A 25,421-nucleotide genomic window follows, 5' to 3' on the forward strand; every position below is an offset into this window, starting at 1 on the left:
AGAAAATGTAAAAAAAAAAAAATAATTTTTAGTTTAGTTCTTCGTCTGAGGAAGATCCTGATAGAGGGTAGAATCGTTACATGTAAAGTGTTTTTAAATCTCAATAAACTGCCTTGGTCAGCAACTTTATGGTCCTTTATTTTACTTTTTTCGGCATTTTAAGTGTTTTTAGCTTGGTTCCCTGAAAAACATAAAGAGCCTGGAATTATATTTAAATATTATGTCTTGTCTTGATTTAGAAATGTACTTGAATTATCTTGTGCTTGAACCTTTCCTTTATGTCCATAATGATATTACATGATTGTAGAGATAAACGATAGGATAATCAGATGACTAAATTTTATCAAATTATTAATGCTTCTTTCAAACATTGTAATTTTGGTGGTTACATTATACAGTGGAACTTCGATTTTATGTTTTTCAGGGGACCAAGCTGGATAAACTTAAAATGGAGGAAAATGTAAAATCGAAGAACATTTTATAACATTTTGCTATGTTGGGACCATTGAATGTACAGGGAAAATACCAGGTGGTTATAATTAAAGTGACGGTGTTCAGAGTGGTACAGCACGGGCTGTAATGAGAGTAGCAGTCTGAAACTTCATAGATATGCTAATGAAGTAATGCGCTCGCGAATTATGGAGAAAAAAAAATGTTCCAATTCTCGCCACAACTGTAAAAAATGGTGCTGTAAGCAATCAAAACGTGGAATGTTCCGTAACTGACGTCAAAGTCGGTGACATTGCCTAACCATTGTGTGAGCTTCCTGGTTGTTGTTGGTGACGCTTGTTGCTTTTTTTCCTTTAGTGATGTGAATGTTTGCCAAACATTAAAGAGTTTGAATTTTTCCGTGTAGAAAGCAATGGCTATTGCGAAGAAAGACCGTGCACTGCTAGTGAAGTTGTTTTACCAGAATGGGAGCAATAGCAACGCTGCACTGTGGAAATGTTCTTGGTCCGTTTTTCTTTGAGGAGATGACACCTCAAGGGCCTGTTAGGTGTACAGTGACATCTGCACGTTATAGGGACCTTCTTGTGCAACACGTGATTCCAGCTTTGCAAGAACGGAACTGTGAACACACCACCATTTTCATGCAAGATGGGGCAACACCACATGTCGCTCACCACTGAAAGATTTACTGCGAGAAACCTTCACTAATGTCCGCATCATCTCTAGGCAGTTTCCAGATACATGCATGGCCTTCCAGATCACCCAACCTTAATCCATGTGACTTCTGGCTGTGGGGATATTTAAAAGATTGTGTCTATCAGGGACATGTCCGGTCTCTGCCTGATCTGAAGGCTAGCATACAACGACATGTTGCTCAGATTTCACCAGACATGCTGCGAGCAACCGTCGATCATGCCGTGTTACGAATGCAGCATGTTGCTGAATTGGGAGGCCATATTGAACAGTTCTTGTAACCATAGTTCCTAATAAACATGCCAGAACCATTGTTCTCATGTGTTTGATCTTTCCTGCCTTTTTCCTGTAACTATACCACTTTTTGACTGCTTACAGTGCCATTTTTTACCCTGGTGGCGAGAATTGGAACTTTTTTTTTTTTTTCATAATTTGCGAGCCCATTGCTTCATTAGCATATCTACGAAGTTTCAGACTGCTACTCTCATTACAGCCCGTGCTGTACCACTCTGAACACCGTCACTTTAATTATAACCACCTGGTGTAAAACCTGGGAATGCAAAATTGGGGTTCCGCTGTATTTTCAAATAGAAATGCAACAATCCTGCTTCTGAGATTTTATGTTAAGCGAGCAGATTATATGTTATCTGTATGATAGTCATCTAAGTGTGTGTTTGAGTGTAAGAAACTTGTTTGTAATTGACACATTTATTTATATTTCAGGAACATGGTTGAAAAGTACTTTGGTGATGGCTTAATCAAAGTTCTTGTGTGTACTTCAACTCTTGCGTGGGGTGTGAATTTGCCTGCACATGCAGTTATAATCAGGGTGAGATATATTTATATGTGCTTGTAGTTTTTAACTAAGAATTAATGGAGTAAAATTCATTGTGTTTGACATTGATATTACTGACTTCAGAAGCATTGTATTCCTGTATGGTAAGCAGTGCAGTGATGCAAACTATTCAGATCTATTTACTCTTTTTCTTCCTCCGAGTTCGAGTGTCAATACAAGGGTCTCTAATTTCAAAATAAGTACAACTTTGTTTCATCATACAGATTTCCCACACTTGGAAAACCTGGAGAATTTGAAAATCTCAGGGAATCTGATGATAAAAATCTCATGGAAATCCCAGAGATAATAACCTAATTGATCAACGAGTCCTAATGAAGTACATCTCAAGGACCAGAAATGCTTCTCTCTGTTGATAATAATAATTACAACTTCAGTAACTTGCTTTATACAAGCTACTTTGAAAATGTAGGCCTACCCTCAGGAAGTTGAAGATCTTTTGAATGTAATTGCATCAAAAAGAAAGAAGAGAAAAATGGAGAGAGACGTTATATGGCTGACAGAACAACAACCTTGTGGCAAGTTTTATGATGTTGACACAGCTAAGGATACAATATCGAATGGGGGAAATTGGAATTATGGCAAACATAAGAAAGAAGTAAACATCCTTATTATTTAACATGGTCTTTTGCCAGCACTTGGATGGCTGAACATATTAAGCAGAAAAAAATAAAATGGGATTTTTGGATTTTTGTATCGATTAGTCCCCAGTGTGGTAGGCACTTCTATATAATTGTACATTTGTTTATTTTATTGATGGTACAGTTTAATCTATACTGTATCGGTATCGGCCAATGTAGGTATATCAGTGTGTCAGTCTATTGGTAAAATTACTGATAATTTTACCGATATGATATATCTATAAATAGCTTATAATTTAGTGCACTATTCTGTATTTTTGTTATAATTTTTATGAATATAAAGGTATGACTTCCTTTTCCTCCTTTTTTACTTTCGTGTAAAAACTAAATGTCTAAAGCTGCATCTTCTTTCACATTGTTGTTATCTTGTGACATACATTTAGTAAGGAGATCAATTAACGTTTCAGGTTCTTCAAGGACCATTTGGAATTTTGTATCGGATGGGTAGAATTTTGGTTATTGATATCATTAAATTTTCTTGTGATACTTTATTGGTTTTGGCAAAATTTCCTAATTATTATTATTATTATTATTATTATTATTATTTTTCCTTTACAGGGGACTGAAATTTACGATGCCAAGCATGGCTCCTACATTAATCTTGGAATTCTAGATGTTCTTCAGATTTTTGGCAGAGCTGGACGACCCCAGTTTGATAAGTCAGGACATGGCATCATCATTACTTCACATGACAAACTAAGCCACTATTTGTCTGTTTTGACTAATCAGTATCCTATTGAAAGCAACTTCATTGCTTGCTTAGCAGATAATCTCAATGCTGAGGTATGTGTAATTATTACTTGGTTAGAATTTTAAAAATAATTGTGTCCATAATTTCATTAACTTTCAAGGGCCTACCCGATGGTGTAGTGGTAGCGTCGTTGCCTTGTAATCAAGGGGCCCCGGGTTCGATACCTAGTGGAGGCACATGGCACAGTGGTTCGGATCCCACTTGAAACCGTAGGTCCAGTCCCAATTAGATTTACTGTGCATAAAGTGGACTTAAAACACCAACTCAAACAAACTCATTAACTTTCAATTATTGGTAAAAATGAATATAACTTCACATACAATACACATAATACACATAAAATACACTACTTCTGAGAATAATCTTTGTCCATTGAGGACCAAATTAAGCGTGAAACTTGCTTTATGCAACACTTTATTGTATTGTATAATATTTTGATATAGATATTTTTTGTAGCATGTAATTATGTTGCCATTAGTTATGAGTTATGACCAGAATGTTAGTCAAAGTGCCTATACTTTACTGTTACAGATATCATAAAAATGACTTAATATAAGTTCATGCCAGGGTATTAGGGTTTCCTACATGAAAGTTTATTTTGCCTATTTTCATGTATAATTCCATATATAAGCCAAGGAAATAGAGAAGAAAGGTGAAGAAGACAGAATAAACTGGAATGGGGGACTGAAGTTAAACAAAGAATGGAAGAAAGTGTTAGAAAGAGTGGAAAGGATAAGAGAGAAAGAGGAGAGGAGAAGGAAGAAAATGAAGGAAAAAGAGCGTGAGATATAAAGCCCAATCCACATTCTATGTGAAAGTATATATTTTTCGCCTTTTAGGTGAAAGTATATATTTTTCGCCTTTTAGGTGAAAGTACAGTTCAATAGTGAAAGCCACCTGCTAGAAACTTCCAAAACAACTTTCTAATAGTCTGGAAGGAGTAATGTTTTGTGTATATATAATGCCCCGTTTTTGGTATCTTGTTACTTTTGATCTTGATACAGAGTCTGATGAAGACCTTGCTAGAAGGTTGAAACGTTACGTTTAGTTTATGTTTTTAATAAAATAAATTACTGCCTTGGTCAGCATATTTATATTTTTTCATAATAATGGAAACAAGGCTTAATGGTGTTATATAATTCCTATACGAGGGCTGTTCAGAAAGTTCTAAGAATTTGATAGAAATAAAAACAATATCAGAGTTATTGAGGTTATAATTTTCAACTTAATCTCCTCGAAGGTTAATGCGCTTCTGCCAACAGCCTTCCAATGCCTTGACACCAGCAGAATATGTGGATTCGTCCAGGTCTGCAAAATAGCCTGTCACAACTGCCTTTGCCTTCTTTGGTGGCGGGGAATCTATATGCTTCCACTACTTGGACTGCTCTTTTGTCTCAGGCGTGTAGTGATGAACCCAAGTTTCGTCCATAGTGACGTGATGCCACAGAAACTCTTGAGCTCTTGAGGATTGCTCTGTGTCATCTTCAACGATGTTCCGTCCAAGCTTGAATTCCGTGATGAATTTTCAAATGATGCATTGATCATGTTTTGCAAAATGTGTGAAAAGTCAGTGAACTGCAGAATAAAGTATCATGTTTTGCAGCATGTACAAACTGCTGCAAAACATAAATCTCCTCTTAGAGCATGATTGAAAGATGTATTTCATTTCGTAGCAAGTAGAGTGCTGCATGAAGTATTTTTTGCTCGATCATCTAATAGTTTGCACGGATGGCTTACGGAAACTACTGTTTCTTCGCTCGAGCGAATAATGCTCGAACAGGCAAACTATCAGTTTACGCTCGAACCCCAGTAGTTCACGTACAATCATAATTTGTCTGTGGTGGTGGGCCTTCAAATATGCGTCGTGAAGTGAAAGATGCAGTGAAATTGAAACTAAAGTGAACATAATCATCATCTCCATGTTAAAATGTACTTTACTGTATGTTACCAATGCATAGCAATATATGAAAATGAATAGATGATTAAGGGCTGAAACTACCAACACGAATTTTACACATATATTTGTACGATTATTGTCGCATTGAAATGATATTTCATATTCTATATATTCAAGCAAATTAAGCTCGAGCGTGGGAGATTCGATCGAGTTTGAGCAAGTGAAAGTGGTCCAATTAGGTACCCAGGGTGGCGACAGACCTGGAAAACTTGGAAAACTGGGAAAAGTCAGGGAATTTAAGGTGTCAAAAAAATTCAGGGAAATGTCAGGGAATTTTGTCTTGATTGCATTTTTTTTAAGATATCATTATGGAACTCTACACGGGAACAGGAAATCTTGTTGCTAAGTTTCGGCCTGAACGTTTAGGCCCCTTTTATGCACAACACAACCATGGTACCAGAAACCAGTGATGGTAAAGGGTGGGGGGGGGAGGAATTTCCGGAGGGGCAGAAAAATGTGTTAAGCCTCTAAATATTACATGGAAATTGCATTGAATTATGAAAAATGCATTGAATTATCATTTTTTCTTGTCTGTATGGATTAGTAAGGGAACAGAACTGTCAACAGATGGAGGGGATAGGAGTGGGTGGCGCCGTCCGATATTTGTCGGACGTCGTAGTAAGGCATTTTGTTGGACAAACTGAAGGCACATGGAAACAAATAGGCTCCATTGATACATACGATTTTTGTATAATATCACACAAAGTATCTCGCTACAACATGCGACAAAAATTGCTAAATAGTAGGGACCTTGATTTTTCGAGTAGGGACCTTGATTTTTCGAAAACGCGAAAACCGTGAAAAATGTTAATTGCTGCGAAGTTGTATTTATTAATGTGCAGTGATGTCTGGACACATTTTTCGCCCGTTTGAAATATCAAAACAATGCTAATTGACATAAAATGGGAATTGTTGGCGTATTTAGTGATTTTTTTTTTTAAAAAAATGTCCTAAAACAACAAAGAATTCCGTGAAATCCAACATTCTTGTCTTTTCTAGGCTTAAAGAAACAAAATGTGCCAGTTTTGTGTACATAGAATGTGCAAGTTTTTCAACATTTTATTCAAGAGTAAACTATAATTCTTGTTATACATGGAATAATTCCGACAGCCACATTAAATATTGTATTTCCCACGATTTTTTCAATTTCTTTCAAAACAATTTGCATCACAGAGCAAATGGGCAGGGTTCTAACAGGAGGTCGAGTGCATATCTACCGTCACACAGGAGCCGCATCTTCAGTATTTGTCACGCGAGAAGTGTTTTAAATTAACATTTGTCGATCGAGAAATAATGGAGCTCAATCGTTAGAGCGTCTGACTACCATGCAAGAGACCCTGCGGGGGAGATCCGGGATTTTTTTCACCTCTTCAAAATGCTCCGGTGCCCACCCAGCGTCATATCAAGCAGGTACCTGGAGTAAACTTTGGGAGGTATAAGTAGCCAGGAGCGTGGTGCTGATCACATCACCCCCACCTTTGGCTGTGTTCAAGAAAGTGTGAGGCCCTAACTCCACACCCCCTATATGCCTTCATGGCTTGGTCATAAGCACAGGGGAGCACTTTACTTTTACGTTTACTTCCTCAAAAATCTGTTCCAACATACCAAACTGTCACAAAAATACGTAGACCATGTGACCTACAATTTAAAATAATAGTTTAAAGCACAATAAAAGTATTAAGTTTTGGTATATTTGGCAGGAAAATGTTCTAAAACATAAACGTGAATTTTGGGAAACTGAACACTAACAAGTCAAAAAAAGAAAATGCCAATTTTGGGTGCCATAATATATCGGTATCTGTCACATTAGATTGATTGATTTAAAATTTTTGGGTGTTTCGCTACTTAGGGTCATTATGCAGCCTTCAGTATATGTGGTGAAAATTCCATTATCTAAGACCCTTACCTTAAAATTAAAAAGGGGGTATGGAAAATAACTTTCCGAAATAACTTCCAAGATTTCAAACACTCACGAAGAGGCGTCGACCATGTGACTTACAATTTGAAACAGTAGTTTAAAAACACCATGAAGGTACGTTTAATTTCAGGTATTTGTCGGAAAATGCGCTAAAATGAAAATGTGAATTTTGGGAAAAATAACACCGAATAGTAAAATATAAAAAATAAAAAATAACAAATAATCAAGGTCCCTACCGATTAGGCATAAATAAAACAAGAATATCAGTAGTAATTCATTGCATTAGTAACAGTGAGTCCTAACCTAATTTTCGGCATAATCACCACCATTGTTCTGGCATTTGTCGTAGCATGGCACTAAATTTTGTATGCCCATGGCATATGTGTCTGACAGCAAAGACTGGAACTATCTCTACCGCAGTGTAGCTGTCAAATCCTTGTCCTGCCAGAAACCTCTTCAGTTGAACAAAGAGATGAAAGTCGGTACTTGCAAGGACAGGGCTGTATAGGGAGTGGTCCAAGATCTCTCACCTGAAGTGATGCAAAGGGCTCGTGTGTATTCAGCTGTATGGGGTTGTGCAGATTCGATTGGCCTTCGTGAATTGTCTGCACCATACTCATGACGTCCGGTCTGCACACCTCACACAATTGCTGGTGGCTCTGTGCCAAATTCTGAGCGTGCAAAAATCTGATTACTAAACGTAAGTTACATCGCAGTTGGTGGGAGACTGTATGAGAGCTGCAATCTTTAACCTATAACTGTCCTAAAACGACTGCATTGCGACTGAACCAGATTACAGGTACATGCCACTTCTTCCTGCCCGCATGTGTGTGTTGCTCTCCGGCCACTAGTGCTACGTACAGGCACCATTGGAGCTTTTTTCAAGTCGCCCCTCATATGTGAATTTTCAGAAGCTGTTATTAACAGAGTGTTCCTGTTTTAATGTTTGGTTATTTAAATTGGGTACCTATACAATGCAATTCTCTAAATTGCTTGTGTTAAATTTCTAATACCTACATACCCTTTTCGCCAGCAATAATGGTATAACTGCATGTTGTCAGTTTCGCAGTACTTCACTTGGATATACTTTACTGAAGCAGAAATCCCATTGATAATGTAAAGAAATATGACACTTTCTTTTGTACAATTCAATTGTTTCACTTATATGCAAGAGTTAAGTTGTTTGCTTTACAGAGAAGAGAGAAGTAGCTTCATGCATCGAAAAATGAGTGCACTCATGGTTCTTGCAAGCAGAGGGTTCCAAACCTCAGTGGAAATATCAACATATGATACCGATAATGTATAAGGAGACTGATAAATTACAAATTGTATTTCTTAATTATTCAGTCTTCACTCTCATTTAGTCGTAACTTTAAAAATAATGAAGTATTTTATTTTAAACTTACTGCGTATGACAAAATTCCGTAATCCTTCCCTAGCTTGTGAATTGTAATAATTTTTGAAGTTGACTATTTTGCTGTTTGAATTCAAATGATAGAGAATAGAGAAATTAAGTCAATTTCATAGAAGATAATATTGGTACTTAACAAATCCATACCTGAATCTGTATGAGTTTATTATTTCCATTTTCATAAACATCGATTTAGTTTAGTTTGTAATTGTGGGGGAAAAATGTAAATTTTGTCCTGGAAAACCTGGAAAAGTCAGGGAATTTCATTTCTGCTTGTTTGTAGCCACCCTGAGTACCCTAGTAGCTAGTGTTTTCTAGATTTTTTGTGCCTTTTTGCCTACCTGTTTTGAATATTTTAGTGCCTAACACCCGGTCTCTAATTATGAGCTATGCATCTATTTTATAGAAGAGTTCTACCATACATAAATTCTAAAAAAAATTGTTGCTATATATACACACACAAAACAAGTGCCTTTGTATTTTCTTTTTTCCAGATTGCACTAGGTACAATATCTAACTTGGAGGAGGCTGTTGAGTGGCTCAGCTACACGTACCTCTTTGTTCGTATGAAAATGAATCCTCAGGAATATGGAATTAATTATCAAGATGTGATGGTGAGTCACTAATGCCTGTATTTAGTGAATTAATGAAAAATGCCTTTCTTTTGTTTATGTGGATTGAGCCGTATAATGGAAGAAGTTGGTAAAATTTTGGTAATTGAATTTTAAGTTCTCAGAAACACTGAAATCATAAATTGTACTACTTCCATTCAAAGATTGGAAGTGCTTCTATGAAGTTCTGTAACAAAACCAATCCAAGGTGCAACTTGTTGTAACTTGGCACTGGTGCAGTATCAGTGAATAACTATTTTTCTTATTCCACATAACATGGCTTGTCATTGGGCTAATTTTTTAACATTCAGTGAGAGTGTTTCCATGAGTGATTCATCGTTGAATCAGTGTAGTATCTCTAGTAACTTATGACCTTGTGCAATAAATTGACAAATTTGTTCATGAGTAATGCCTATTCTCTAGTTATTAACTTTCACTAATATTTATACATATTTAGTTATTTTCACCAAAATATGGAGTTAAATAAATATGGACTTAAAATTGTAAAAAAGTTACATTTTTAATAATATAAGACACTATACGAGCTACATAAAATACAGTCTCAGCATTGTAACTATTGTTGTGAGAAACAAGAAGTGAATCCCGTAGGTGTGCCAAAAAATTTGTTGCTTCTGGCTATGCTGTCAGGCGTGCAACTATAGTAGCGAGGGTGGGATTAGAAATGGGCTGCTCGACTTGGGACTCTCTCTCAACATTGCCAAAATAACATTTGTAACAACTAGGAGCTGATTTTTGAGCCTGCATTCTATATTGTTGACAACAATTGTAAATTAACAGGAATTTCAAGTGTGTTTACAACAGCAACAGCAAACAGTTAAGAGTTGTAAAATTAAAAAAAATATATTATTGTTCGGATGACAGAAACTTGTAATTAACGCAATTTGAGGGTATAAAAAAGGTCGTAAACTTTCATTTGTTTAACGTCGCTTTGGACTTTGTCAGATATTCACAAAAAATTGAAAATCCACCCAACTCTTTCGGTCCCACGGGGACATGTAGTTATTGCGCGAATATGGAGTATATGTTAAGAATGGAAAAAAATATGTAAAAATAACTAAAATATGTAATATATGTACAAATATGGAAAATAAAAACTGAATTTTTCAAGTCTACATGTCATGATGCGTAAAGATAATACAAAAAGTAACAGATTTCAGCATCGTATATAAATATGTGTTTACATATAAATCTGTTCCCTGGTATTCACCTTCTCTGCCTTTCTTTTTTTCGTTCCTCATAAACAGCCACATTTTGACATTTGCACCATACCTGCTGCAAATTCTTCTCTGGGGGTCTGTTGAGATGACTGGAAAATTGATGATGCACGTGCCACACAACTTGAAAATGTATGACTGCTGAGTGAAGTTGGGAAAAGCCAAAAATCGCTGGGGAACTAGATGATTGTAGTCGGGAGCATTCAGAAGGTTGTTGCAGATAATCTCCTGAAGAATGGCTGCCCAATGAGGTGGAGCATTGTTGTAGTGGGAGAACATGGGTGGTGCCATTTCTGTTGCATTACTGGAAGGATATTCCTCTGCAAAACTTTGTGATGTTGACTTTTGGGTACCTTATCAGAAGGTCACCCCTTACATGCCCATTGTTTCAAATTAAGTATCACTCATTACCATTTGAACCCCCCCCCCCTACATTTTAAAATTAGTAGCTTGTTACAAATTTACAAGCACATGCTGTATCTATGTTAGGGATAACACTTCTTCTGATACCAATAAAGCATTGATTTAAAATTTGCATATACCAATAACCAATATTGTACTGATCTCATGAAAATTCAAATCATCCTTGAAGATCCTAAGCAGTTCATTTAACACCTTATTAACTTCAGCAATCAAGTAATTTCAGTGAGTTTTACATCTTAGTGAAAATTCTTCCATAACTAACTAACTAACTCTCTAGTCTTCTTAAACCTGAAGGTTCATGGCTGCAGCAACACAGGCCTTCCATCTGTCTCTGTCCTGAGCAAGATCTATATACTCTTTTCCATCCATACCGATTTCCTTTAGGTCCATCTCAACGTTATCCCTCCATCTTCGTCTTGGCCTTCCTACAGGTCTCTTACCATCAGGTTTCCCAACAAGAATCCTGTAAACTCTTCTTTCCTCTCCCATTCGTGCCACATGGCCTGCCCACCTAAGTTTTCTTGATTTAATTATTCTAATAATATCTGGACATGAATACAAATTATGTAGTTCTGAATTATGTAACCTTCTCCACCCACCTGTCTCCTCATCCCTTTTAGGTCCAAATATTTTCCTAAGGATCTTATTTTCAAATTCTCTCAATTTATGTTCTTCTTACAATGTAAGGGACCAAGTTTCACACCCATATAATACTACAGGCAAAATTACTGTTTTGTATATTTTAACTTTTAGTTTCTTAGATATTAAACGAGAAGACAAAAGTTTATGAAGAGAGAAGTAACATGCATTTCCTGAATTAAGCCTACTTTTTATTTCCTCTTTAATATAATTTTCATTTGTTAATATTACTCCTAAGTATTTGAATTTGGAAACTGGTTCAAACGTGTTGTTATCAATAATTAGATTTTGATTATTACCTAACACTTGGTTTCGGCCTGTAAGCATATATTTAGTTTTCTCCTTGTTAACTTCCAAATCTATCTCTTTAGCAGTTTTGAAATTTTTTTAGCATTATTCTTAATTGTATTTATATCATCCCCTAATAAGTCTATATCATCTGCATATGCTAACAACTGAGTCATCCATTTAATTATAGTCCTTTGTTAGTTTCTTTTACCTTCCTAACAGCATATTTTAAGGCAAAATTAAAGCGCAAGGGAGATAATGCATCTCCTTGTTTTAACCCATCATGAATTATAAATTTGTCACACACATTAATACCCACACGAATTTTACTTTCTGTTTCACTGGTGCATACTTTTATCATACTAACAAGCTTCTTAGGTATTCCAAACTCTACTAATATATTATATAATTTATCTCTTTTGACTGAATCATATGCTTTTTTGAAATCAACGAATAGCTGATGGACATTTTGATTATATTCCCACTTTTTTCAAGTGTCTGTCTGATGTGAAAAATTTGATGTGTAGTTGATCTGTTACATTTAAATCCACATTGATAATCACCTATAATTTCATTAGCATATGGGGTTAGTCTTGTTAAAAGAATGTTAGGTAATATTTTATATTATTTTCCTGTAGTTTACGGTTATTACAAGCATAAGAAAACAGTTTTTCTTTGTGACGTTTCAGGAGAACACACGCTCCTTTCATCAGACATTTATTTTCATTTTGACTAAAGATACAGTTATAACAATGGTTAGTAATTTTTAAACAAAAAGAATCTGTTATATAATGGATGTTGTCAATGTTACATTGTTGTAATATAGCAACTTAACTGTGAAAAAAACAGTCTGTTTTATTTTTATTTAAATTATGAATCCAAAATATCATCAGGCAATTCAAATTCATCATTGTTTTCACAAAGTCTCTTGATGTTTTCTGTTACATTAAATTTTAAAGATGGTGGCTTACTCCATTTGTGAAAAAGAAAACTCCATACTAGATCTATGTTACCATTTTCATTATTTAATTTATTCCAGTGTTCTTCTGCAATGAACGAAGCTTCCCAGACATTCAACTCTGTGTTTCCCGTTAATCTTTTTAAAACCCTTCTCTTTTTAATCAAATGCTTCTCTTCGATGATATGACTTGACAAACCTGTTCTTGGGTTTAGATTTATAATGTCCAAATCGTGTTCGTGCCATCTTATTGCCATTTTCCTTGCTGTTTGTCCCACATAATCTTTTGAACATGAACAACTTATATTATATATATTCCTGTGGTTTCCACATCTGGTAGACAGTTTCTCATTTTGAATTCATTAAATGTACATTCCAAACTTCTTGGTGATTTAAAAACAATTTTGAAATTAAAACTTCTAAAAATTTTTGCAATTTTATTCCACAAGGGATTCTCACATAAAATTGCAAAAATTTTTAGAAGTTTTAATTTCAAAATTGTTTTTAAATCACCAAGAAGTTTGGAATGTACATTTAATGAATTCAAAATGAGAAACTGTCTACCAGATGTGGAAACCACAGGAATATATAATATAAGTTGTTCATGTTCAAAAGATTATGTGGGACAAACAGCAAGGAAAATGGCAATAAGATGGCACGAACACGATTTGGACATTATAAATCTAAACCCAAGAACAGGTTTGTCAACTCATATCATCGAAGAGAAGCATTTGATTAAAAAGAGAAGGGTTTTAAAAAGATTAACGGGAAACACAGAGTTGAATGTCTGGGAAGCTTCGTTCATTGCAGAAGAACACTGGAATAAATTAAATAATGAAAATGGTAACATAGATCCAGTATGGAGTTTTCTTTTTCACAAATGGAGTAAGCCACCATCTTTAAAATTTAATGTAACAGAAAACATCAAGAGACTTTGTGAAAACAATGATGAATTTGAATTGCCTGATGATATTTTGGATTCATAATTTAAATAAAAATAAAACAGACTGTTTTTTTCAGTTAAGTTGCTATATTACAACAATGTAACATTGACAACATCCATTATATAACAGATTCTTTTTGTTTTAAAAATTACTAACCATTGTTATAACTGTATCTTTAGTCAAAATGAAAATAAATGTCTGATGAAAGGAGCGTGTGTTCTCCTGAAACGTCACAAAGAAAAACTGTTTTCTTATGCTTGTAATAACCGTAAACTACAGGAAAATAATTCTATAATGCAAGCAATGCGTACATACAAGAGAAACTAATATTTTATATGTTGTTGAGAGTAGAGAAATTCCACGGTAATTATTGCAGTTCATTTTATCACCTTTTTTAAACACAGGAACAATTATGGATTCTTTCCACTGTTGAGGGATTTCTTCTTTATTCCATATTAAACAAATTAATTTATGAATTTGCCATATTAACGAATTTCCACCATATTTAATTAACTCAGCTGGTATTAAATCAATGCCAGGTTCTTTGTTATTCTTTAGCCTTTTAATAGCATCTTTAACTTCAGTCAAGTTAGGTTCTGGAACTAAAGGTTCTGCTGTGTGTACTTCATTTACTCCTGATTTATCTCCTACATGAACATTTAAAAGGTCATTAAAGTAGTACTTCCATCTATTTACAATATCACTTGCGTAAGCTAGAAAATCACCGTTTTTATCTTTTATCAAGTTTACTTTAGGTTGCCACCCCTTTCTAAACTCATTTACACCTTTATATAAATCTCTGATATTTTTATTTTTGCTGTTTGTTTCAATTTCGTTAATTTTGCTTTTCAAGTAATCTCTTTTTTTTACTTCTAAACGTGCGGTTAACTTCTCGCTTTATTCTATTATAATTGTTTAGATTTGTATCATCAGAGTTATTTAACCACCTAAGTCTAGCCTGATTTCTTATTTCTATTAGATTATGACATTCATTATCAAACCATGGCTTACTTTTTCTCGGTTTATATTATCCTATACTTTCTTTAGCTGCTGATTCTATTACATTACGTATGTGCTCCCAATTCTTATTTACATCTGTTTCATTTATATTTTCATCATCATTTAAATCCTGCAAAACATCAAATCTATTTGACAGTTTAATTTGGTAATCTTTCTTAATTCTTTTATCAGCAAATTTTCCTGTATTAAATTTTAGAACTTTTAAATTTTGTTGATTATGATTTATCACTGCGAGTCTTTCTCTTAATTTAGAAATTACTAAATAATGGTCACTGGCACAGTCAGTACCTCTATTTGTACGAACGTCAATTATACTAGTATGCCTTCTCTTATCAATGAGAATATGATCTATCTGATTATGAGTTTTACCATCTGGAGAAGACATATTTATGGATATCTTTATGTTTAAAAGTGGTACTTTTCACAATTAAATTCTTTGAGGTTGCAAAAGTAATCAATCTTATACCATTATCATTACTTAATTCATGAAGACTTTCTTTACCAATCGTGGGTTTAAATGTCTCTTCTTTGCCAATCTGTGCATTACAGTCACCTAACAGAATTTTCATATCATACTGAGAAAATTTATCAAAGACCTGTTCTAACTCTGTATAAAAATCATCTTTAGTATTATCATCTTTATCTTCTGTTGGTGCATGTATGTTTATTAAAATAATTTTACACCACCCACCCTGTAAAATTGCATATGATATCCTATCATTAATAAATTCTACTGTTTTAAGAGCCGAGATAATTCTATTATTTATGAAAAAGCCTGTTCCAAAAATTATGATTTTCAGTACCACCATAGAAAAAAGTATAATTTTTAGTTTTACAATTCCCTTCTCCTGGCCACCTAACTTCCTGGACAGCTACTACATCTAATTTATACTTAACTATCTCATTAACTGTACACTGAAATGCCCCAGGCCGGCAAAGGCTAAGAACATTCCAGGTACCTAATTTAATATCCTTATTCCTAATGTAGATCTTATCTTTAGTCCAGGGACCTCCCAAAGTAGTCCCCACCCGGATAGAAAATTCTTCCATCTTGTTATTTTTATAAATATAAGGTATCATTTATATATCCTTGTTTTAATGTAAATGTCTAAATGCCAACTTGTTGGCTGAGCACGTTAACTGGTCAACTTTTGATCTTTACACTGAATTTATGGGATTTGAATCCCAGCAACTTATTGGCTTGTAATTTTTTTTTACCTAACTTGATGGATTTGAATCCGAGTATGGTGTTTTTTTGAGTGTGTCCCTTCATCAATTTCATCTAATCATTACTCATCCTCATTGTAGCGATTAGCCAATAAGTTGTAGAAAAGCAATGCTAAATAACAAAAATACACACAAATACATACATACAAATGTTTAAATATTAGAGCTGAGCCGATACCACCATTTGCCGATACCGATACCAATACTTGTATAATTTGAGTACAAAATAACCAAGGCTATTCATGTTGAGGGGAATAAACAACGGGGTTGATAATATAAGACATAAATGAGTTACTAAAGATATATCCGCGAAACTTACTTGTAAATGTTTTATTAATTTCGGTGGCCTCTGCCACCATCCACTTCTGAACGCGATGCTCGATGAAGCATCCCAAGTGGATGGTCGCAGAGACCACCGAAATTAATAGAGCATTTACGAGTAAGTTTCGCGGATATATGTTTAGTAACTTGTTTATGTCTTATAACAAAGGCTAGTTATCAACATACTAACTCGTCACATCACTAGGCACTTATTTAGAAATATATAATTTGGGGAGCCCGTCCAAGCCAAGTGTCTCAGAAATATAATAATAAAATTGTTTCTATTTTAATATGTTAATATAATTATTTGTAATAATATGAAAATTAATTAATTAGTACTTAATTTCTCCGGGGTATTGTATGTAACCACAGACTAAGAAACGGAGGAAAGACAATGTTAATACTTATTTTGTTCTTTTTATCTTGACTAAAAAATATTGTTTTTACATTAATAGTAAAAAGATGCTATACAATCAGAGATAAAACAGCAAATATTCATCATCTAGCTTACGTGTAGTTAAGACCAACAACAGTCATGGCAAGGAAATTTATGTCGAAGAAGTAAAAATAAAAAAATATTTATTGAATAACAAAAAGAATGATGGTACGTCCATTTGATGAAAAGTAAAGTTCCAGATAAATATTTTATGTACATTATTGTAAGTAGTGGTGTACATAAATCTTTAGAGGGGCCTCCCCGATGGTGTAGTGGTACCACCTTAGCCTTGTAATCAATACATCCTTGGTTCGATACTCAGTGGAGGCACATAGTGGTTTGGGTCCCACTTTAAAATGTAGGTTCAGTCTCAATTAGCTTATCTTTCTTAGTACTGTCATTCAAAACCGTATGTTCTCAATCTAATCTCAGCAGAAATTATTGATTGATTGATTTGCTTTATTTTACTTTGCTTTTTGTGCCACTTTTGGCTAATTTGCGTAGCTGGGGATGAGTGATAATGTGATGAAATTGATGAATGGACACTCCCAAACATCCATGCCCAGGCCAGGATTCGAACCCAAACATCGTAGAGCGATGTGCTAACCACTCTGCCACGGGGGCCGGCTTTCGGTGGAAATAAATAGTCATCATTGGCCGATACTGGCAGTCACACGAAAGACGGAAGTGAAGAGGATAAGTATAAATTGCTGATTCCCCTTCACGCTTGAATGTAGATAAAACAAAGGTAATTGAGTGACCTTCATCCCTCTTTTCCAAGAACTCCGCAACTACCTGACCCGGCATTAGTGCGACACGATCTTCAAGCAAGAATTGGCAATGAATGGTTTATTTCCCACAGCATTAACTAAGCAGTTACATGCCTTCATAGTTACGTTTGGGTTCAGCATTCACTTGCTCATGCCTTTGATATTGCCATCTGCTTCCCAGGAGGGTGTGTTTTTTTCCAGTTTTTCTAGGAAAATGTATGGAACTTCCTGTGCTGGTCTCCCAATCTGTCACAAGAAGGGTGAACAAACTTTTAAAAGGACAAATGTTGAGACGAGTTGTTGCTCTTCTAGCCACTGAAAATCTTCGGTATCGGATGGTATTGGTAAAAGAAAATCAACCAATACCACATCGGTATCAGCTCAGCCCTACTAAATATAGAATATCAGTTGTTGGCATCAGTAAATTATATTTTTTTTGTTTTTGTTTGTTAAGCACTTTAAGCACTGATAGGCTAATTGAGAATAGACCTTCAGTTTAAATTGGGATTTGAGCCATTATGTGCCTCCAACAGGCATCAAACCTGGGACACTTTGATTACAAGGTTACAAAATTACCACCATGCCTCAAGGAGACCAGTAAAAAATAAATATTGTTCCATCTGATGTTAAAAATTCTTGTGCCTAGTTTTAACATTCAGTTTCCTTTCTTTAGTTTATTCTAATGGCAAATTGTTAAAAAAAATTAATTGTGGCATAATTCATCACTCGCTGTTTAGTTTGTGTTCTTCATTGTGCTGGAAAATATTCAGATGTTAACTTTATTCTTTGGCAATTAAGATTTTACTTGAGACACCAAACCATTAGTTAGTTCAGAGTTGATATACTTTTTGGGGTGTAAGGGGTACCTTCCACATAGCCGCCCAAAAGTCAACCTCACTTCCACGTAGTGCACCCTGGACTAAAGACTAACGAGGCTCTGGCACTATGGCCAGTATAATTTTGTGTGTATTTTTCTGTTTTTTGTCCTTGTGTGTGCTGAGTGCCCGTTTACAGCCTCAGCTTTTAACAGAAGTCAGAAGATTTTAAGATTTTTAATTATGCAACGTTAGAGTTGTTATTTATAATGGTAAGGGGCTGGCCCCCGTATAATGTGACGGGAGCAAAATAGCCTAAGTGCTGATGCTCCCACAATTTTAAATTCAAATTCAAAATTCAAATTGATATACTTGTTGAAAATATAAGAAACATAGCTGTGATAATGTTTACAACTGAGTACACATTACATAGTTAATACCCTTCTTCCCTCTCTCCAGAGAGCTAAGTTCTCTTGGCATAGTTCTGTTAAAGATAAGTGTCTTATCACTTGTTAGTTATACCGACTTCAGTATGTTTATTTTCCAGGATGATCCACTTCTGGATAGGAAAAGACGAGAATTAATTGAAAGTGCTTCTCGTGCATTAGATAAGGCACGGATGATACGATTCGTAGAACGTACAGGAGATCTATGCATCACTGGTAAGTTTGAGTCTTTCCTTCCACGAATCTTCTGTTCTTGCACTTGTGTTCATGCATTTATCTGCCTTCTCATAATGCCATTGCATTGCAAACAAATGAATGGCTGAAGACAAATAGTATATAAATAAATTCCACAAACTAGTCTAAAAGTAGGATAAAACAAGGAGAGCAACACATCATGAAAATGGACCAATCTGAAATTTTTGCCATACCAACAAAGTACTGATATAAAGGGATGCAAATTTATGGTAAATTAAAACTGAGGAGAGTGATAAAAAATGTTATAATGATGGTATATAACAGTGGTGAAAAAAAATCAACACACACTTCTGCATAGTGAGAGAAAACAACATACCAAAAAAACCTGTATGTAAGTTACGTTTTGTAATCAGCACCTGCTTGTGCCTTATTGAATTTTTTAAGAAAATATTATTGCAAATATGTTATATATTCAAGTCAAACAATTAATCTATTCAGAAAATGGTGAACATGCATTTAGTTGCATTTCAGATTCAAGCGACAGGTTTAGAACCCGTTTAGAACCAAAATGACATGACAAGTTGTACGTGTTGCTTGGACTGAACCATTTTCTCAATACAGTATCATGTCATCTTCGTCTGTTCGTGCATGCAAATGAATGTTTTGCTTTATACTGAAGAGAGCCTTGCCACTTGAGGATTTCACCAATCAACTCAGGCTTGTGCAGCCTACAATGCTACCATGGTATCAGTGGCGCAGGAACGTTTTTCATTTGGGGGGTACAAAATTCAGCCTCCCATATATATATGTCCAATCAAGTGTCGCAATAATAATAATTAGGATAATTATATTTAATTAAATTAATATATTAATTAATTAAATATGTACATTAATTAATATTGTATTGTTATTATTACATGAATAGGTAAAATATAGTAAAAGAATAGAAATATAGCACCAAGTATTCATTATCTAGCTTACGTGTAGTTAAGATCGCCAAGATTTGCACAAAAACAACTGCCCTGGCAAGGAATTTAATGTCAGATAGAAAAAGAATTGAATATTAATTGAATAACAAAAAAGGAGTTAGATCCAATTAACGAAAAGTAAAGTTCCTGATTAATATTTTATGGATATTATCATTAATAATGTGCATAAATGTTTCGAATCCTTCAAAGCCGTATGAGCCAAATTCCTTGCCTTCCAATAAGTTCAGCGGATAAAACCATCGAGTATACAGGGTGCAGCAGAAATAACTCCCGGATTTCATTCGTGAATAACAAAGCAACGATAGATGTTATGCAAAATTTTATTTCACAGTTGGAAAGAACAAGGATTACCATTTTGTTTCCCATATGTACCGAGACAACTCCATGAACGCCCCTACTTTTTTGAGGAAGACGGCACGCAGTTAATGTAACGTCTGACCGTTATGTATGGATGTTACGCAACTTCCTGCAGCCGCAATCCAACGAACGTGGCAAATTGGCTGTGTGGTTCCAACAGGATGGTGCCACAGCATGCGTATCGATGAACGTGTTACGTGAAATGTTTCCAGGGCGTCTGATCTCACTTTTAAGTCACCTTCCATGGCCAACTCGTTCCCCCGAGCTCGCAACCTGCGACTTCTTTCTGTGGGAGTACCTGCAGGCTAAAGTTTACCAAGGAAGGCCGAGGACAGCCAATGATCTGAAAGATGGTATCAGACAGGAAAGAGCGGCAATACCGACCAGACATGACTAGGAGGGTAATGCAGACTTCAGAAATGCATACACCGTGCAGATCGGCATTTGGACGATATCATTTTAAAACAAAGTCAACTCTGTCACCCAAAATGGTGACTTGTGGCAATTTTGTAAAAAATAATTGGAACATTTTGTTCTTTGCAAATGTGCAATAAAATGGTAAACCTTGTTCTTTCCAACTGTGCAATAAAGTTTTGCATAACATCTATCGTTGCTTTGTTATTCACAAATGAAATCCGGGAGATATTTCTGCCGCACCCTAACTTTTAATTGTTACGCTGTTCAAGCATGGTATTGGCTTTGATGAAAATTGAGTATAACAAATGCTAAACAATTATATTTTGATAAATTACTTTTACTACTTGGTAAGTCTTTTGGGGGGAAGGGGTCCGGACCCCCTGGACCCCCACAAAAACGTCCTTGATACCTAGGTATAATGCGAAGCCAAGAGAAATATTCTCTTTTAGAACAGCACACACGAATGTCCTGTTATTTAATGCAAAATATGCATAAATATTTTTCATTGTTTTTGTTAGAATTTAAGTTTTAAAAAAAAAACAGATTTTAAATTCAGATAACAATTCTGAAACATATAAGGCTAAGCTCTGGACCTCATTCTGGGCTTATTTGGATTTCACGGAACAGAAAATCAGGAGTGAGGGGGATCTTGAGCCACCCCAACCAGTAATAATCATCTCCCACCCACTGGATATAGAAACTACATTATATAGAGTTCCACTTCAGTTCCGTTCTTTCTAATTGTAAAAGTCCCATAGCTACGCATATAAATATCTTTAAACAATTTATGGCAGGTGTGTACCATATCCAATGCCTTTTAGAAGCCATGTATTTGGTATTTTCTCAGACATCTATAGGGTGTTGTATTAATAAAGAAAAAAATGAGTTCAGATGGTTCCCAATCAACTCGTAAGAAGTCTAACTTTGAAATATTTGTGAAAAATTTGACAAATCATTTATTTGTAATATAATTAGCTGTACCTAATGATGCTCTTCAAGTACTGAAAGTAATATCATTCGGTACATTTACAAAACCGAAATCCTTCAGCTCTCAGAAGTAGCAAGGAAAGCCATACGCTCAAAAGTTTATTCTTTCTTTTCAATTTTTGGTGGACAATGTGAAGAGCCGGCCAAGGTTTATTTTCGGATGTAGTGGTATTAAATGCAGATACATGCGTGTGTTTTAAGATGACATGTCAATTTCTCGTTTATGTGAAAATGTAAACTTTAATGTAAGCAGAAGCGTGTGCGCGTCACAGTTAAAGATTTTCGCATCTACAAAGAAAATCCAAAACACATTCCCACCTTGCCGGACTTCGTGGCGGAGGGGTTAGCATAGCGCACTATGATGCCTGAGGTCCCAGGTTCGAATCCTGGCCTGCCCATGGGTGTTATTTTTGAGTGTCCATCAATTTCATCATATTATCATCACTCATCCTCATCTTCGCGATTAGCCAAAAGTGGCAGAAATGCAAAGTAAAATAAACCAAATGAATCAATCAAATATTCCCATCTTACTCCCAGAGACCTTGTAAATCCAATCCAAAATCTACCAATAGAACCTGCAGTGAGTCTCATTTATCTCGTGCATTCATCTGACTAATGTAATTTTCTTACAATTTGACTTTAGAGTTTAACATAAAATGGCGTTGTGTTTGTGTTGCATTCGATATCACAATTAGATTTTAAGCAATTTATGTCCAATTATAAGTATACCTAATACATAGGTAAAAAATAGTCCCCCCCCTGATAAAATCGCAAATTTCACCCTGTTTAAATGTCTAGGAAAGATTTCATTTCACCTAGGAATGGTATCGCGATGCGATGAGTTGAGAATTGTCACAGCCTCATCTTGTATCCTGTGTGGTGAGGTCCTTCTCGTTCTTGTTTGTGTTTATTTTTCTTTCGGTTTCCACTCTGAAGTTATGAAAACTTATTCCAAATTTACCTCATTCTCAGATAGGCTAATCGCCACTCTATTTTTTTTAAAAAAATATATCTTAATATATAGGTTTAACTATAGTTTTCCCAACACCATCTTACAAATTTATGAAAAATATGGGTGAGGTACAGGAGTGCATTGTAACCCCCCCCCCAGTTGGTCTGTCGTGTCTCGTCTCGTTCGTGTAAGTGTTCCGTTTCGAAAAATTCCATTATAAATATTCAAAAGAAAATTGGGTCAGTCATATACTCTTCTGATGAAGATTTGTATCTTATCTTCGAATCGACGCGACCACTGCTTTAGAAATGTGTCCCCCCCCCCCCCCCCCGCCCTTACGCAAAGCAGCAATCGTCTGCAGCGTAATTGTCTGAGAGTCAATCTGATTCCATCGTTCCACACACATTTTAAACAATTTACATCTCGTTAAAGAGGTTTCCAAGAACTTAGGTCAATGAACTAACTAGTAGCAAGCGCAATGTAGTATAATAAGTTTACAATTAAATGTTTTGAATTTCTGTGGTAAGGACTATAATGCTTAAAATTTATAAACAATAATACATTTTGTATTGGGCGAATTGATAATAGGTAATTTTAACAGCAGCACCTTCCGTCTGCTGTCAAATTACCAAAGGGGGGTACAGGGGGTACAACTCGATTTACGGATTTAGGGGGTACAGTACCCCCCTTCAAAAATTTGCGGGGGTACAATGTACCCCTGTACCCCCCCCCCCCCCCCCCCCCCCCCCGTTCCTGCGCCACTGCATGGTATGAAACATTTTTGATTGGCTCAATCAAAAGCGATATGTGTCTCATGTCACTTGTCCCCTAGGTCTGTTGTTTGCACATGCATGGTAAGTACTTATAGAAAGGGACCTTGATTTTCTTAAAATGCGACAATATCAAGAGATGTTAATTTCTGCAAAAAGAGCATTTATGTATGTGCAATGACATGTTCTGAATACAATTTCATCCATTTGAAATAATGCATTTATTTGACAAAATGCGAATTGTATTTTTTGTAATTTCAACTCATTTTGTGCTTTAAAAACAAAAAATACCATGAGAATCCACCACTTGTATTTTATGCTTAAAGAATAAATGTACCACATGTACATATGTGTAATGTGCTCACCTTCCAAAATTTTGTGTGAAAGGAAAACCATGGTGCATGTGATATGAAATAATTCCAACACCTACATGAAATACGTGTAAATAGACACGAATTTTCACCTTGTATTGGAACATTTTGCAGCATCGAGGAAATGAGAAAGACCTGTGGGTAAATTGAATATGCACTTACAGCCAGACAGGAGCTGTAACATCGGTAGTTACTCAGGGTGGCTACTCACCGGGGGAGTTCTTTGAATTCTGGGAATTTTGCGTGAATGTTTCTTCTTAGAAATTATGCATGAACTCTGCTTGAATTTTTCTCCGTAGACATGAAAAATTGAATTTTTTATTAATCCAAATTCCATTGAATAAAAATGTATTTATTAATGCCCTGGGGCAAGTTTTTCACAGTTTACCTTTTATTTTTATCAAGGAAGGAAAGTAAAAGAAAACTGCGTGGAAAATAAAACAGAATTGTCTCAATCCGTTTGCTTTGTTAGTGTCCTTTGCAGAACAATCTATCTGACACTGAAGATTATTGCAAGATAAGATACCTTGAAGTTGATTAGGTACATTTGAAATTGTTATACCATAAACAATTTTTCATAGATTACTATATCCCTTAACATTTGTGACTTGTGTTTGTAGGTACATTTCTAGTCTGAGTATGTGAAATAGCAAATGTAAACTCCGCACCTTATTTTAATTTAATTTAATATATACAATTGAATTAGAATTTTTGTAAATTGGAATCACACAGACCCTTTATATTGTTATTATATTTGCATGTGTATGTGTGGGGTGGTGAGAGGTGGTAATACATAAAGGCTGAAATATTTGCTTATACCTTGTAGTTACAAGTATAAAGTTTAAAACAAGGTTATCTTGTAGTTACAATTTGTGGCGATCTTGTTTTCTGAAGGTAGTTACAACCCTTGATATTTTGGAAACCTTGAAAACCGGGAATTATATTTGAATTTTATAAAGGTTTTAGAGTGGCCACCCTGTTACTGCGCAGTAAACATTTTATGTCACCGAGTAATGTAGGACGGTTCTGAGATCGAGGGCTCACCTGCTGTCACATGGAAGCCATAACAGTATTTGTCATGCGAGAAAAATTGTGCATTACTGAGCAAAGTGGTGAACCACTGTTTGGAGAGGATCGTCATGCATCTACCATCAAACAGGAGTCAAAAAGGATCGGTATTTGTCGTCATTTGCATGTCCAGTGTTTTCGAACGGCTATGGGGTATGTATACTTTTTTTAGTAGTCTGAAAAGGAAGGGGTACAGTACGAAATCCACCAACTTCCTCTTTGGCATGCCACTGTTTCTTGTGCGTGAAACATTTTGCTTTAACGAACAAACTGGAAGGATTTAACGAGGATCAACGTGCATGTACCACCACACGGGAGTTGTAAGATCAAGTATTTGTCATGCGAGAATTTTGTTTTTTGGTTCTTTGTTACAAACCGATGTGGCGCAGTTCTAGCCAAGATAAAGTGTGCACCTATCAACTATATGGGAGCCGCAACATCAGTATTTGTCGCACAAAAATACTGATTGAAGTGGCGTGATATGTACAGAGATAGCCAGCCTCCATGA

The 25,421-nt window shown here is 35.4% G+C and overlaps 1 protein-coding gene across 1 annotated transcript in view; it reads left to right on the forward strand.

Annotated features, from left to right (window-relative positions):
- The window catches only part of obe (activating signal cointegrator 1 complex subunit obelus), a 128,261-nt gene that overhangs the window by 30,214 nt on the left and 72,626 nt on the right, over positions 1-25,421 (forward strand). Inside the window, exons 8-11 of the mRNA XM_083138244.1 lie at positions 1,867-1,972; positions 3,196-3,420; positions 9,169-9,288; positions 18,909-19,023. Of these exons, the coding sequence (XP_082994370.1) occupies positions 1,867-1,972; positions 3,196-3,420; positions 9,169-9,288; positions 18,909-19,023 (566 nt within the window). The remainder of the gene's footprint in view (positions 1-1,866; positions 1,973-3,195; positions 3,421-9,168; positions 9,289-18,908; positions 19,024-25,421) is intronic.

Source organism: Lepisma saccharinum, chromosome 16 (assembly GCF_977018435.1).
Source record: "Lepisma saccharinum chromosome 16, izLepSacc3.1, whole genome shotgun sequence".
NCBI classification, from domain to species: domain Eukaryota; kingdom Metazoa; phylum Arthropoda; class Insecta; order Zygentoma; family Lepismatidae; genus Lepisma; species Lepisma saccharinum.